Here is a 16,843-nt window from a genome sequence, read left to right on the forward strand (position 1 = left end):
GATTGGGGCCTGCATAATCCAAAAACGCAGTTTGGTTAGAATACAACTCTATTTGCTCTGAACCAGTTCAGTCGAACAGAACAGCCAGTCCAGTCCATTTGATCGAACTGATTCAGGTGGTTCGGGCAGCCATTACTTGTAAAGGTGTATTTGGTGAGGATTCCCCTTTACAAGTACAGGGGGGTGGGAGGCCCTTCAAAGAGTAAGGGGTGGCTGAGTGGGGGCAGCGAGAGGGGGGGAAAGGTGCCTACCCGGGCAGTGTGGCTGCCAACGCTGCTGCTTGCCCCCTGACGTGGCCCCAAGTGTGCTCCCTCCTCCTTTACCAAGTCACTGCTGAGCCTGCAGCTTGGAAAGGAGGGGGGAGCACGCTTGGAGCCACATCAGGAGGGTGAGTGGTACTGCCAGCAGCTGCGCCACCCATGTAAGCACCTTTTTTCCTCACTTGACTCCCCCACCCAACCACCCCTTACCATGCTGAATTGGGCCTCGTTCATTTCAGTCATGGACTGAACTGCCCCTGATTTGGTCTGCTATCAAACCCCTGAACCAGCCCCGGTTCAAAGAGAACTGGTTCAGCACGAACTGTTCATGCACACCCCTAGTGGGGGAGAGAAGATCAAACCACCATGTTACAGTGTGGTGTAACGACTGGAGTGTTATGACGGCTTGGGTTCAGATCTCTGCTTTGCCATGAAACTCAGTGGACTTGGACTAGTCACTAGGGCAGTTCACACAATCAGCATTAGGGTAAAAGCTTTACCATACATTGGGATTTCTACTCACTCCTGGTTTTTGATCATGTGTCAGTTCAAAACAGGGTGGAGGTGGGGAGCTTGATTGTGAGAAGCCCCAGTTGGGTAGGATGATTTTTCTTCCTACCTCATTCCAAAGCTGGAGATGGAATCTGGGTAGGGTGTGCTCATCCTCCCCAACTGAGGCTTAGCTCATGATCAGGCTCCTGCCTCTGACCTTGATTTAAATGCACGCACAATTTGAAAATTGAGAATGTGCAGAGCTCCCAAATTAGGGTAGGGGGTTTCTTCCTATCCTAATGTCAATTGTGTGAACTGCCCTCCTCTCTCTCAGCCTAAGCTACTTCATGGAGCTATAGTGAGGGTGGAACAGGATAACCTTTTGCACTACCCAGATATAGTGCTGAGTGACACACTTTCAGGACAGAGGGAACTATTTCCATGTAGCCAGTACAGACCTGGCAAGGCAGCAGAAGCACCAAGCAGGCTGGGGAGAGGACCGTTAACCTCACTGTTCCTCCTGTACCTCCAACACCTGCCTCTTCTGAAAATCCTGAGAGCCAGGATGCACAAAAAACATCTGCCTGATGAGGGCTACAAGACCCAAAGAAGAGTGCAGACTTTAGAATTCAGATATTTCTTTTAGTTGTTATCCTACTTTCCCATGTAAACTACTTTGAAAACATTTGTTGAAAAGTGATATATAACATTATAAATAAATAATGACAGAAAGGAAAGAAGAAAAGTGTGATTCTTAGAACTGCTTGAACAAAATTTATTTTAAAAAACAACAAAAGGATGCATTTCCAAATATGCATTTGGAGTACATATATATCCATTTGGGGTGCTCGTGTGGGATGATTAAAATGGATTGGTAGCATTCGTGATGTAGAGATTCTTAGTAAGACATAAGTGTGTTCTGCACAGAACAAAGAAATTTAACCCAAGAATATCTGTATTGGTGAATTATATTTTCCTATAGAAGAAAAAAGCAGAATGTCAATATTTGCAATGATGTGATATATAGATTCTAAATAATTACAGATAATTCCAAGGTGGTAAGCTTATATAAACTAAAAGTGTTAATCATAACATTTACAAATCTAACAATTATTCTTGGAGTTGTATCTTTAGTCTAAGTATAATTACTATGTGATCAGTAATGCATGTAAGTAATGCATGTAATTAATGCATAATTGCATGGAATTTGCTTTCATGATGACACCTTGCCCTTGTTTAAAGCTCTCTATTGTAACTGTTGAGTGTAAAGAAAACACATATTGGTCTCCAGAATGTTACAACCCATTATAGCTATTTCCCCTAAATCAATGCTACCCGTACTCAGGTATCCAAAGTATCCATCTTTTTCTCTGGAAAAGAAGTGGGACTTTTTCATATACACATCTTGTGAGGTTGATAGGACGTGGGTCATCTTTGATAAGTAACTTTCCATTATACTATTGTTCAGTTTTGAAACTCCTTGTCTTTTATTTCTAGTTCAGCTATTGTCAAATAGTCCTTCTCTGTAACTTAATACCAATAACCCAGTAAATAACACAGTAAAGCTGGTTTATAGCTCCTCAGTGACTAAGCAGTACTAAAATTCCATTAAGTATAATTTCCTTTTTTAAACCTCACAACAGCACCCACTGTCTTCTTGGAAGAGAGCATTTTAAAAGCATCAATATTTCAGTGCAGTATGGTATTTAGAAAGGTCTGATTAGCACAATGGGTTGTAGAAGAATTTAGTGATGTGGTTCTTTTGGGACAAGTAGAAAGGGTTTTTAAAATCTTCCAGCAGCTGAAACTTTTATTCGTCATAGTTGTTTATGTAGTAAAAGTTTGAGACTTTTCTTTTCTTTTTGCTTTACCAAAGTATCAGTCTGCTAAAATGGTATTTTGTGTGACTTTATTTCCCAGGTTTTACCTGGCAAGATGATTACACACAGCACATTATTGCCCGTGAACTCTCGAATCTTCATAAGATCCATGACTGGCACCCTGAGACCTTCTCATCAGAGGAGGCTGATGCACGAAGGTAAATCTTAAACCGCTGTACTGTAATGTTTATGGTTATTATAGGAGCTGGAAATTTTAAAAAACTCTGACATCTCAAAGAATGCTGTCTACAGGGAAGTAAAAAAACTGAGTGGAAAATGTGAGTGCCAAAAAGTGGGGAGAGGGGGACCATGTTTTTGCTTGAAACTATTAGCCAGAACTTGTTTCCTCGCTTGTTTATTCTGGCATCTTGGAATTATACATTTAGTTGTACGAACATGTACAAACCATCTTTCACAAAAATTAAGGCATTGTATGGCATGTTAAAACAACAACAATCCAGTATATGAATTACCAAGGCTCAGAAAATCCACTAGGAAAATCCACTCGTTGTTCTGTACAGGACAATGACAATAAAGATTTATTGTATCGTATCGTATCGTAGTCTACTTGTCAGTGACAAGTGAAAAATGATGCCTGATGAGCAAAAAAATAAAAATAAATATCCTGATGAGTAATGTACCAACATAGCTTGACAAGTAAACAATTTTTGTCTGGCTGAGCAAAGCCAACATTTCTTGACCTCTGCGAATTCATTCATTCATTCATTCATTCATTCATTCATTCATTCATCAATCACATTTATATACTGCCCAAACTTTCGTCTCTGGGCGGTTAACATAAAACAATTAAAACACATATAAAAAGTTAAAACAATTCAACAATTTAAAATCAATCACAAAATTAAAACCAAAAATGTTAAAAGGCTGAGAAAGCTTGGTTAAAAAGATGGGTTTTAACATTTTTTAAAAAATTGCCAGAGATGGGGAGGATCGTATCTTAGTGGGGAGTGCATTCCACAATCTCGGGGCAGCAACTGAGAAGGCCCGTCTCTGTGTAGCCATCAGACGAGTTGGTGGTAACTGGAGACAGACCTCCTCAGATGACCTCAATGGGCGGTGGGGCTCATAGTGAAGAAGACGCTCTCTTAAATACCCAGGGCCTAAGCTGAATTACAAATAAAACATCTGTAAAGTGGTCATTTCAAAACTCTCCACAATTAAATGGAGTAGCAGGGTTTCAAAGAATCCTTACTTACCCCATATGAAGATCTCCAAAGGCCCACTGGAATTTTTATAAAGGCCTAACTCCTAGTCTTTTGCTGAAGAATGGCAGTGAAGAGCTTTGGTAGGCTTCCCTGGGGGGCGGGGGCGGGTTAGCAAGCAGGGATGGTGTCATGCTAGAGAAAGCCTTGCACCATACTCTAACCAGTTTAACTGAGCAAAAGGATGGGGTCCATCCTTACTAAATCTCAGTAAGCGGGAAAGCTGTATAGAGACAGGTGATGGTACATGGACTTAGCAGCAGCCGAGCCACAAAAGAGGAAGCCTTTGAGTTCGTGGCCAACATCCAGACTAAGGAAGTGTCGGTGCAGCAACTCTGTGTGGTATGGGGGGGAGGGCAGTTTTCAGTTGTCAATCTCCTCTTCTTGCTGAAAGAGAAGAGAAAGACTCCCCAAAATATGTTCATGCTTCATGTGTCTGTATTTCAGCCTCTGTGCCCTTCAGTGCAAAACCCCACCTATGCATGGTGGTCAAAATTCTGCCTCTCCACTCTCTTGGTTCTGCTGGGTTTCTTCTCCAGTAAGGATGTGCCTCCTAGAGGACAGTGAATCCAGCAAATTTAGGATTACTTAAAGGATTTAGGATTACCATAATGAGGCACATATATGACATTAATACACTTTCTAAGGAGTAAAGCCAGGGATGGGGCAGATCCTATGTAGTGATGTGCCTGGACCGATCCGGAGGCCATTCTACAGGCCTCCAGACCGGTCCAGACACGGGGCGGTTCGGTTCGGAAGGATTGGGGTGGGGGGTTCCATTAAGGGCGGGGGAGAGTTTACTTACTCTTCCTGCCCTTTCCCAACTCTGGCACCGTATTTACTGTAGAAATCGGGCGGCAGGATACCTCCCTGCCGCCCCTTTCCCTGCTTGGCTGCAGGGAAGACGGGGGGGGCAGACTTTTGCAGAGCTACCTAGGAGCAGCAGAGCAGGCTTTTGCGGGGCAGGCTGAAGAAGCAGCGCGCAGTGTGTGCGCATGGAGTGGGTTTGTGTGTGGGCGCGTAGAGAGAGCTTCTTCCTCCTTGCAACGGCTCTCCAAAGTGGTTTGGCTGCCTCTCCTCCTCCGGCCTCCGATCCCGCCGCCAAGGCATTGCAACCACTCCTCTCCTCCTGTGCGTCTTCCCCTGACAAGAGATCTCTCGCTGAACTCTGTGTGAGTGCCGAGAGATCTCCTGTCGGGAGAAGGCGCGCAGGAAGAGAAGGAGTGGAGAAGGAATGGAACCTCCCACCCCAGTGCCGGACCGCAGCTCCGCGGTTCCGTGCACACCCCTAATCCTGTGCCTCTGTTCCCTGGCTCTGCCACTGAGCATGGATGTTTATGTATGTATGTTTCTATGTTTGTAGTGACTTGGGGAAATAGCTTTCCTAGAGGATTCTTCTTGCTAAATGCCCCACCACTGGGGGGAGGGGGAGTTATATTTATTCATTGTGGATTAATGCTGAAATGTGTTTAAAATTAGGCATTTGTCTCTTTAGAGAATTCTGCAAATATCTCTGTCCTACTCTTAAAAATGTCCATGATCTTCCCTTCGGCATAAGAATGTGTATTCTTGGAGGTTTTTTTTTTTTTTTTTAAAGTTGCTTATGAATAATTTTTGGCATTTTATTGACATCACCTTTTTGCTAAAATATGAATTTTTCCTACTTTTAAACAATGAAGGCATTAGTCATATGCAGTTAAAGGTTATACACTTAAAAATGAAAGGTGGTGGTTAATTTCTGTATTGGTAACATATTTTATTATATGGGTAACATTGTTTCTCTTGGTTTTGATGTGGAGGACCGCAAAGCAGAGTGCTGATAGCAACAGGAATTTGGGTATGGAAGAGGATATGAACTTTGCCAAGTCTCCACAGCAATACCTTGCCTATCTGGATATTCTCTCCCAGTCTGCAGCTCCCAATTTATATTCAAGAATTAAAGGCAACAAAGCCTCTCTTAAGGTAACATCTATATGTTGTTTTTTTAAAAAGTTGTGTCATTTATTTCTGTTCTGCTCTCTTCTTTTACTCTGTTGTTTGATGCTGTTATTTGTTTAAGTTGTAGAGAGAATGAATTACAAATTGCTTCTGAAAAAGAAAGAAGCTTCACTCTGTGTGTAATCATTGTGCCCATACAACAGCCACTCAAGGGCTGAATTTGGCATTTTTTGTGGAGATGCATAATGGTTAAGAACGTGGGTTATGAATCAGACATCCTGGGCTGAAATCTCAGCTCAGCTATGAACTTACTTTATATCCTTAGGCAAGCTTCTGTCTCAACCCTCATCTGTAATATGACATTTACCATACTAATCTACTTTACATGGTGGTTTTAAGAGTTACTGAGGTAAAGCATATAATGTACTTTTTAAGCTCTCAGGCAAAGTGCTATATAAATGTTATATATTTTGTATAAGTAGTATTATAACTTTCAAATCTTTTGTTTCATTTATTTTTAATGGCAAAATTTGTACCCTTAATGGCGCTACAGAAGAAAAAGATGTTCTCTAATGTCAGGGTAATCAAATGCCACGAAGTGGATCGAGTGTCCTCTTCTGATGCTTGCTCCTCTTCCCATTTTTAATTTCCGAATCCTGCTGGTCACCTAACAGTTAATATTCAGGAAGTACGCTCAAGAAGATATGAAGAAGTACTAGGACACTAACATTATTATACTAATTCTTCAGTGACTCTTGGAAGTGTTACAGACTTATTTGTGAATATTCTAACAAATAAGTTAGGCTAATATATTTTCGTGTGTTAGCCATATGAACTATCTATGTCTTTTGTATAAAATAATTCAGAATTTATAGGACTAGAAAATTGGTGTGCCTACCATGGTTAAAGAAATTTGCAGAAATGTCAAAATAGTTTTAGGAATGAATTAATGGTGCCATTTGCCTTTGGTGCTTTTTGCTTAGCTTTTTGAAACTCAGATTTTCAGCAGCAAGGCACTGACTGTGGATGTCGTTCTTTGAAGCTATTGGAAAGTGAGAATTTGTCCAAGAGGTATATCAATGATGCTGTGGATGTCATATGAATTCATAAATAATCTATATGACTGCACTCTTTGGTGGGGAGGAGTGCTGTGATGACACCACTCACCAACATTATTGTGTGTTGCCGTGGAAACAGACACCTAGAAGCATGAGGGCCAGAGAATAATGAAGAAAAACCCTGGAATAAACACGTATAGAAGCAAACAATATGGTTCCTTCCAGTGAGGAGCATTTTAAAACAAATGAATAGTGTGATATCTAGAATGTTTGCAGCAGTAATAAACGTAATCTTATACCTGAAAAATAAAGAGGAAAATATCTTATAAATTAATACTGCCTCTCTCACTAGTAAAGCAATGTTTTTATCCTCAAAGATACAAAGCTAAATATAGATCAATAATCAAAAAGAACCAGCAACACTCTGTATTTATCAGGCCTGTGCAAATTCAGATTAGAAAATTCAGTTTTTATACAAAATTGCCTAAAACTGGAATATTTTTTTTTAAACTGTATTGGTAAAGTCCAAATTAATTCTGAAATATTAAAATTAATTTTGGAAATACTTCAGAATTTTGGAATTGGCAAAATGAAATAGGATTTTCCCATAGAGGGGGGAAATTGAAAAAGGGTCACTAAAAATTACCAATTGGTGAGCCTTGGAATATGCTACACATGTGGGGAAGTGGATCAAGGCCCCCTGCAGTGAATCTGAAGAGATTTGTGAAATCCCCTGATTTTTGGTCCATTTGGTTTTGAAAATGTTGTAAAAAAGGCATAAAATGGTGAAATCTGGCTTGTTTCACGCCAGAATTTTACAAAAACTTCTGAAACTGAAGACCCTTCTTGGGCCATCATTCCATGAGCATGTGGAGGCATCTGCCCTTTGTCTTTATGAAAAGGGTTAGCAATATGCCCCTTATATTTCTGGAATGGATGAGCATATAATTATGAAATCTGGCAGACATGAAGTCCACATTGGCAGGAGTCTGTATAATGTTCCCCCAAAGCTATGGTTCACTATGGAGTTTAAAAATAGGAAAAAGTTTAAAACTGGCTTGTTTCAAGCCAGAACTACTGGATCCAAAGCACTCCCTAGGACCATCATCCCACTCCCTTGTGGACATTGCTTTCCATTTGGACATCCCAACAAGGACATTCCTTTGATTTTATATTAATTTTTGTCTTCCCCATTGCAGAAGTACATAGTCAGTTTTTGTGATTAGAAAGATTTTCTCACTTTCCCTTCTTGCCATTAAGGGATTAAAAGGTGTGAAGTCCTTTTAATCTCTTTTAAAAGGTCTGCTTTTCTTGCACTGGAGAAGAATTTTTAAAAATATATGAAATCAAAGGAATATTCTTTTCCCTCCACGTGAGGGTGGAATGGTGGTCCAAAGAAGATCGTCAGATCCAAAAGGTTATGGCTTGAAACAAGCCAGTTTTCACCATTTAGGCATCCCCCCCCCGCGAACATTCATCAAAAACTATCTACTATAGGAGAATCCTTTGCATCAAGCAATGTATTTTAAAGCACTCAATCAAATGCTTTCCTCCCACAGCTTAAAAGAGGAAGGCACTGTTCTAAATTGTGAAGTGGCCTCATTTCCATCATATCTCATAAGGAAGTTGCCTGATTTCCATCCCGCAATCCCCCCTCAAAAGAAGGAAAGGGGAAAATGCTTAATTTTTTCACATTGATATTCAAGCAGAATATTAACAGACATTCAGTATTCTTCTTTTCTCATTGTTATTATTCTTCAGAGTAACGTTTTTGAGTGTGCTAAGAGTAGAATTTAAGCATAAGGTAAAACAATGTAGAGACCAGAACATAAGGAACTGCAAAAGTCCTCTTAATATTGGATTGCAAATATTGGATTGCATCGTGAGGTAATAAAAATCAGAGAAACCATTAACTAATTGGGCACAACATTTAGGATACCATATAAAAAGAGATCCCACAGCACATCCATGTAAAGGTAAAGTGTGCCGGAAAGTCGGTGTCTACTCTTGGCACCCACAGAGCCCTGTGGTTTTCTTTGGTAGGATACAGGAGGGGTTTACCATTGCCTCCTCTCAGAGTATGAGATGATGCCTTTCAGCATCTTCCTATATCACTGCTGCCCGATATAATACCAACAGGGATTCAAACCAGCAAACATCTGCTTCTTAGTCAAGCATTTCCCCACTGCTCCATTTAAAGTGACTCATGGTCCAAACCTGGCTGTGCAGCTGAAATGTCTGGTATACATACCAGAGAATCAAGTGATGGCTCACCCATCGTTCTTGTCTTTCCTTCATACTTCCGGCGCTCTGCCTCTTTTATTTTTATTTAAAAGCACTTCGTGAATCTTCATGCATGTGTTCGTTCATACATTCATTCATCACACTATTTTAAATGTTTAAGGCCCCTCCCAGGTGTCAGACACCCCAGATAAGATTTCAAGTTGGTTTTTAAAGGTTTTCTCTTTTGATGGAGTGGAATGGATCCATTTCTGGCTCCACCAACACTTTTGTGGTGGCACCATTTGGTTCTGCTCACCCTTCGCTTCAAATAATGCAGTTCCTTCCTGTAGAACTGCAGCCCCTGCATTGGTCTCCAGCAGAAGTAGCCCTTGCTAGCTTGGCTAGGGGGCCACCTTTTAAAGTGGTGGCTTTCTTATATTTAGGAACAGGAGAGCAACTTCCCATATTCATCCCTGCACAATGTCCCTCCAGTATCTGTTGTTGGTGTATTCCTTCTGATTCTTTTTGTATTGTGAACCCCATGGGGTGAGGGAACCCGTTTTTCCTATCTTTTGCTAGGTAAAGCTCTTTGAGGTTTTTTTTAAAATGTAAAAGCTATTTAATAATAAAAATAATAAAATAAATAAATACATGCACTAAAATGGAGCTTCCTAATATGGATATAGAATGGATGGCCAGTCCATTCTACAGCATCCTTGAGGATTCTTTTGTCATCTCCCTGTACTATAACAAAGTCCACTCTGAGCACTTTTTGTTCTCCAAGCTGGGACTCACTAGCTGAAGTACAGCCACTTACAAACCTGAAAAGAGGAACTCCTCTTAGAGCAGTTGCTGCAGTGTCTTGATTGGGAACTTAATCATGTTGCCTCTGGCTGACCTGAGTTATCTGTGGCTACTAGAAACTTAGGAAAAAGTTGCCACATTCACATATATCAGGAAAGTGGAGTTAAACAGGGCAGGCAAAGGTTAGATTTCTTGTATGTCCGAATGCATAGAACCTCTGTCCTGTTTAAAAAGCGACCCAAGGTTTCCCTCCCCAAACTCCAATTTCCCTCCCCAAAACTTCTTGGGTTGTTGTGAGTTTCACTGTTCCTTCCTGAAGTTTGCGTTCAGCAGCATTGCATCCGAATGTTGAACTGGACGCAGCTTTCTCCAAGATCAGAGTTGAGGGAAGAAAGCTTCTCCCTCTCTCCGTTCTGATTGGCTGCAGCAGCTGTCCTTCATGTGAAGGAGGAAGCCTGGCAGCCAGTTTCCTCACCTGCACAGCCCAGCCTAACCTGGAGATGTCAGTGATTTAACTGAACCTTTTGCACACAATGAGTGATAGCCCCTTTCAATAACTTGGGTCAAATCCAGAATGCTGCTGTATTTCAAAGGAAAGCTTCATTCAGCTCATTTTTTTAAATGTTCCATTTTTATGGTTTTAATTGGCCTGAAGGTAAAAGGCAATATATAAGTGTAACAATAAACAAACATTTAACAATAAATAAACTTTGTAGAGAAAGCCTTATTTATATACTGATGAATCATAGGAAGGGTGTTTGTTTTGCTGGTTTAGAAAAACCAGGACATGTTGGATTAGGATAAAGCCAGTTTTGGTATTAAAGGAAAACATGCAGGCTGTTTTGCCGTGCATAGTAACTGTGCTACTGTGGTACGTTCTTACCTGGCTAATCAGTCTTATTGCTGCAGTTTTTGGAAGGGCTTTGGGCAAAAGCTTACATTTTTCTTTGAAACATGCATGAGTGGGAAGATGTACCCACATCTGGAATATGAAACTTTTGGAAGCAAAAGAAGAAGAGAAGTATCTTGAAAATAGTCCTTTATTCTAGAAAACAGTATTACTTGCTCAGCTTTCAGGTGTCATTTTCCTCCTTCATTCACATAACTTAATTTAAAGGTACAGAAAACTGTGGAAGTGCACAAAGCTTGAGATTCTGCAAAAATAAATTTTGACTCCCCAGATATATTGCAATCCAGAAATCCCATATGTGTCTTTCACAAACCCACAGCTCTAAAAGAGCAGCCATGACTTGTCTCACCCAGTTCCTCCTGCTGTTGCATTGCCCACTTTCCCGCACCACTTACTGGAGGAGGCAGCAGTCTTGTTTTGCCCCATGGCAGGTAAAGGGGGATTGTGGGGGAAGAAGCTACAAGAACTGTATGAAGCATCCTTTAATTGTGTTGAAAAATGCAGCAGCATAGAACTTGCAGAGTTCAGGCATAAGATCAGAACAATTCAAATGGCCAAATGCAGGTGAAGTTAAAAGTTGAAAAATTTGCATGTAGTGGTCATCACAGGAAATGTAAGATGGGATAGAAACATGTTAAATGCCTTAGTTTTTTAAAACAATGGCAGACATCTTAAAGTAATGGTGTGCTTGTGCAATGAACTAAGTTGCACTTGCACAAGAAGGTTGCCAAACTGCATGAAGTTGTGGTGCTCCATAGTGCCCATGTTCTCATAACCCGCATGATCGTAATTAAAGTAACTACAATTGGCAAGCCAGGCAAGCTCCTGCAGAGCATACTGTAAGAACTTGAGCATTCGCACCAGTCATAGTCCTGCCACTGCAGTTAACTAGGATTATACTACAATTAGTAACTATGATCTGATCATAGTTTATTTGTAGTTTAATCCTGCTTAAATATAGAGGCAAGACTATGATTGGTGCTTAAGCACAGGTTCTCACAACATGCCCAGCTCACCGATCATAGTTAACTAACTATGATTGCATGGATAGTGAGAACATGGCCAGCCATGTTGTGCAACCAGTAGTGGAAGACCTTCTTCAGGGCATATACAACCGTTACAAGGTTGTGCAATGGTGTAGTGGAATAATCACTACGTTTATTGTGGAGCAGTTTTGAGCAATGATGACAAGGAACAGTCTTGAGCAACAATGTTGTGCAGCTTTTCAGTATCTTCTGCTAGTGCAAGGACTAGTCTCGAGATATTTCTTTCTTTGTGCAACACCCTTGTGCTATATATTTAAACTAGTACAACAGCATTACCCCCAACACAACACTAGTCTGGAATATAACTTCCTGATGTAGCAGAACTCACCTGGGCAGGATCCTTGTGCAAGGGTAATGCCCTTCCACAAGTGCACCATTAGTGAGGATGTGAGGAGGAGGAGGGTCATCTTCACCATTGGTAAGGGGGTCATTAGTGAGGATGGTCATCCTCACCATTAGTGAGGATGACCCAATGTATTAGATGTTGAGGTCCCTCCAGTAGTTGGATGGTACTGTAAACTACTTAGTACCATTGTCCTATTGTTGGAAATGTGCTTCCAAATCACTGAAATGTATTCTGAAAGCATTTTTCCTAAGTGCTGTTTATACTAGGTGTGTGCACAAATCTATTTTTGTGATTTGATTCATCTTCAAATTGAATAGCAAAAATCTGAATTGATTAATTGAACTGGCTGGTTCGATGAATTGAATAGAATTCTCAAGAAATTCGCAATTCAGCCATAGGGAACAATGGGGAACTTGAATCACCCCATTGTTCCCCATGGGTATGTCCTAGGGACAGCAAAGTTGGTTTGGTGGTAGGGCATAATGGGTGCTACCTACCACCCAACTCACAAATGAAACAAGTAAGGAGGAGATTTTTGATTTTTAACACCCCCCCCCCAAAAAAAACCTCCTATATGGGGATTAGGTTTTTAAAAAAATTAAATCACTCACTTCCCTGTTTCTTTTGTGGGTTGGGTGGTAGGTTACATCCATCATGCCAGAGTGAACACATGCAGAATGAACACATTTTATTAATATTAAATTATTATTTTATTAAAACTTTTTAATATTGCCCAAAACTTACGTCTCTGGGTGGTTTCCAACAGAATAAAAACAAAGTAAAACATTCGTTAAGACAAAAATGGGGGGGGGGGCATTTTGAAACCTGCCTTGAAAAAAACACTTCAGAACAGAAGCACACACAGTCCCGCCCAACACAGACCACATTCTGCCAAACACACAGTCCAAAGATGGCCAAAAAAGAATCACTGACCCAGAATCCACTGCCAACCACAGTGCGGGCACAGCAGTAACATCATTGGCACAATTTGCTCTCTCACACACAATTATGACTCCATCCTTACTTGCAACAGCTGCCACAGCACAGCAGCACTCTTAGCAGCCAGCAAGCATAGCCATAAGCTCAACTACAGCAACATCTTTAACCACATTTTCACTGAGTGAGTAGACCTTGTAATTAGGGGTGTGTGAGCCAGCTCGATTCTGAGCCTCTCAGCTCAAAGGGGTATGGGTCAAGCTGAACCAGGCCCAGTTCAGCTCAAAACTTACTGGTAAAGGGGAATCCGGTAAGGCCTGCCCAAATGGCCACATGAATCGTACAAATTTATTTATTTATTTTATTATTTATTTATTTCTTAGATTTATATACCGCCCTTCCAAAACGGCTCAGGGTGGTTCACAACATGATAAAAACAATTAAAAACAATTAAAAATTAAAATCAAACTATTAAAACACAATAAAACCAATAAAACAGCTTTGTGCTGAAACAGATTTGTTTCACAAACACAAACAGATTTGTGCTGAATCGGGGCTGATTCAATTTGACCTCAAATCAGCCCCTTCATTTAAGGGGAGATTTGATTTGTGGTCGAATCCGTGAATCGCCACTGATTGAATTCCGCATCTCTAGTTTATACTAATATGTAAATAAAAGAATCTACAGGGATAAAGTTCTTGCTCTTCTAAAATCCAAGATGTTAATGCAAAAGAGTGGTGTTCTAGTTGCTCTGGTTGATCATATAGCAAAACCTCTGCTTATGGATTGTGTTGCTGGCTGAATGTTCCCTGCTGTTGAGTTGTATCAGGCAGCTTCAAAATCGAAAGGTCTTAATTATCCAGTATTTCAGTTTCTGCTTGCAGCTGTTTGAGGACATTAATGAATGAAAACTCTGCATAAAATAAATATGGAAGTGATAAATAATGTTGACCCAAATTGCACAGGAGAATTTCCCCAAGGCTATACAAATATTTTATCTGCCACTTTGGCTTTTGCTTTGCAAAAAAGTTTAATCCAGGCACCTTGCCTTACCACACGAGCTTTCTGTGTTAATCATCAAATCTGGCAAGCAGAATAGCACCTGAGGGTTTTTGTGTGTGTGGTCTAATTGTGGCAGAAAACCATCTACCTCTTGCTACTTGCCTTGCAGCAGCAGCTTCTTATCTTGTTTTATGTATTTATTAAACTGATATCTCACCTATCATGAAACTCAAAACAACATATATAAAGTTACGAAGCAGTTCTGGAGTTCTAGATCTGCTTAGTTTCTGCTTAGTTTCTAGATCTGCTTAGTTCTAGATCTGCTTAGTTTCAGCAAGGGTGCTGCATCATGGACCTTCAGACCATGCCTGGGTTTACAGCAAGATAAATACTTACTTTTTGCTTACAAATGGCAGTGCACATGTTTTTCTTCCTTATGTCGAGGTTATTGCATCAAGAATAAAGTGGTCTAGAGTGGCAGGAGTGAACTCTTCCATAAGGATTACCAGGTTTTGCCCTTTGGTTGGTAGATGATAGGGAAATGGCATTATATGTTCTGAAGTTCTTCACACATTACATCTTTAGTTATTCGTATGAATGTGAAAAACACATTATTGTACAAATACACTTGTCAGGGAGCTGGTATTGGCTGGGAAGCTTGTATTTGCTATTCCATGATATATGAAGTGATAAGGTCCAAAGACCTGTGTACATAAGCAGAGCAGGAGAATGGTATCTATACTTTGGCTAAATTCTACATAACTGACATAGTTAGCTTCCCATACTACTCAGAACACTTTACGAACCTCTTTTCACAAATCGGTATGCTGTATACTTTGCTTATGCTTTGGTACTTTGGAGTTCCCACCCCTTGGTAGCAGACTGGTGTACCATCCCATAAGCCACCCTTGGAACTTGACATATCCTCCACCACAGCACAAAAAAGTGTTGCTGATGGGTGAGGAGAATAAAATGTTCTGCTGGAAATGTGTAAGCCCCTTGCATGAACCCTAGAAGGTTTCTTTGTATTCTGACATGAAAGCCACCCATGGAATAGAAGTGAATGGACCTCATCTTGGACTTGCTTCTTTGATATGGTAGTGAACTCTTCAAGTGCCCCAAAGCTATTTATCTGCTTTAGGAAGAGTTCTGTTAAGATTAAGATCTTGTATGCTTTTCCAGTATCTTTTGTTCCAACAGAATATGTTATTTTTAAAATTCATTTTCCTAGACCTATATGGCAATAGTGATAGACACAGTACTACCTGATCTTTATGTAGACTATTTAATAGCTGGGTAAAGGAGGGATGATAACATATCTTGGCTCACAGGGGATTTGTGAAATGGGGTTTGTAAAGTGTTTTGAGTGCTGTGGAAAGGCTAAGTATGGTAAGTGCTAAGTATTAGCTTAGGGTGCTGATTAAAAGTGCCACCTAATTAATGAGCATCAATTCCCTGGATAATATTCTGCTATAATGGCTTGCTTTAAAAATTGTATCCTCCACCCAGGTAACTAGAGCTGGCTGAATTAGGAGTAGGGTCTTGAGAGGTGATAAATGACTGACATTTACAGTTAACTACGCATCTTTCCATTTTCTTCCTAGTAACAAGAGCCAAGCTTAACCCATCTCCAACATGGATTCTCAGCAGTTGCTGAATAGATAGCCCTCCTGCAGTGGCACTTGCGGGGAGGCTGTCCTGCCCTGCTACTCAGTTGGCTTTTGCACATGCTTAGAGGCCAGCTGAATGGCAGGGGCATAGCAGCTTCCCTGTGGGCTGCTGGGTGGTGGAGGAAGGGGTGAGCGAGGCAGTTCCAGAAATGAACGGGGCTCACCCAGATTTTGTCTGCCCCTGACCAGACAAACTGTTTTTTATCCACTTTTGGTAGAAATAAATGCCGATGGCAATGTAGTGGCAGTTCTAAATGTTGCAGAAAAGTAGAAAACTCCTTTCCGCAAACACACATTTTTACTTGTCACCTGTGGTGAAGCTCATTGATACACAGATGTCATCAGTTAATGAGCATATATATGTGAGCGCAGGCCACACTGGTATGTGAATAACAAATCTGGTAGGTTGTTTTTGTAGAATGAATTGTTACTTGTCCTGGACAAGTAGGTGGGTAGTTAATTGCAAGACTACGTTGTTGGGAATGGGCTAAAACCAAATCAGAATACCCCTGCTAACTGGGCAAAGAGACACCTTTTCAAGTAGCGATTCTCTTATATTTAGCAGGGGGAGAGCAGCTGGCCCTATCCAACCCCAGTACAGCATCTGCTTTAGGTTTCTTTTTAGATTGTGAGCCCTTTGGGGATAGGGGACCATCTTATTTATGTCTTGTTTGTTTTTCTCTGTAAACAACTCTGGTAACTTTAGTTGAAGAGCAGTGTATAAATATCTGTTAATAATTAATTATAAATAAATAAATAAATACTCCCATGATGTATGTAGCGGTCTTGTATAAAGTGTCAATAAACGTATTGGCTAAATTGCATTGACTGTGAGGTCTTCATTCAGTAAACCTGTTCTGCATTAGGAAATGGAGGCTGGTTAGGCAGCAAGGTAGCAATGACCAGAATTCCAGAGAACAACTGAGAACCCAGAAGATTTGTTGATTGGTCCAGAAGTTCCTGGATTTTGTTGTTGTTGCTGCATTTATATACTTCATTTCCGCTAAGGTCACATGTTTTAATGGATGTTATAAAAAGAATAGTAGGGCATTTT

At 40.6% G+C, this 16,843-nt stretch overlaps 1 protein-coding gene across 6 annotated transcripts in view; it reads left to right on the top strand.

The window, feature by feature from the left end:
- The window catches only part of PTPRN2 (protein tyrosine phosphatase receptor type N2), a 914,460-nt gene that overhangs the window by 301,911 nt on the left and 595,706 nt on the right, over positions 1–16,843 (top strand). For all 6 annotated transcript variants that reach the window (XM_053263441.1, XM_053263436.1, XM_053263440.1 and 3 more), the window contains 2 exons: positions 2,673–2,790; positions 5,655–5,817. In XM_053263441.1, the coding sequence (XP_053119416.1) occupies positions 2,673–2,790; positions 5,655–5,817 (281 nt within the window). The remainder of the gene's footprint in view (positions 1–2,672; positions 2,791–5,654; positions 5,818–16,843) is intronic.

This window comes from Hemicordylus capensis, chromosome 6 (assembly GCF_027244095.1).
Source record: "Hemicordylus capensis ecotype Gifberg chromosome 6, rHemCap1.1.pri, whole genome shotgun sequence".
NCBI classification, from domain to species: domain Eukaryota; kingdom Metazoa; phylum Chordata; class Lepidosauria; order Squamata; family Cordylidae; genus Hemicordylus; species Hemicordylus capensis.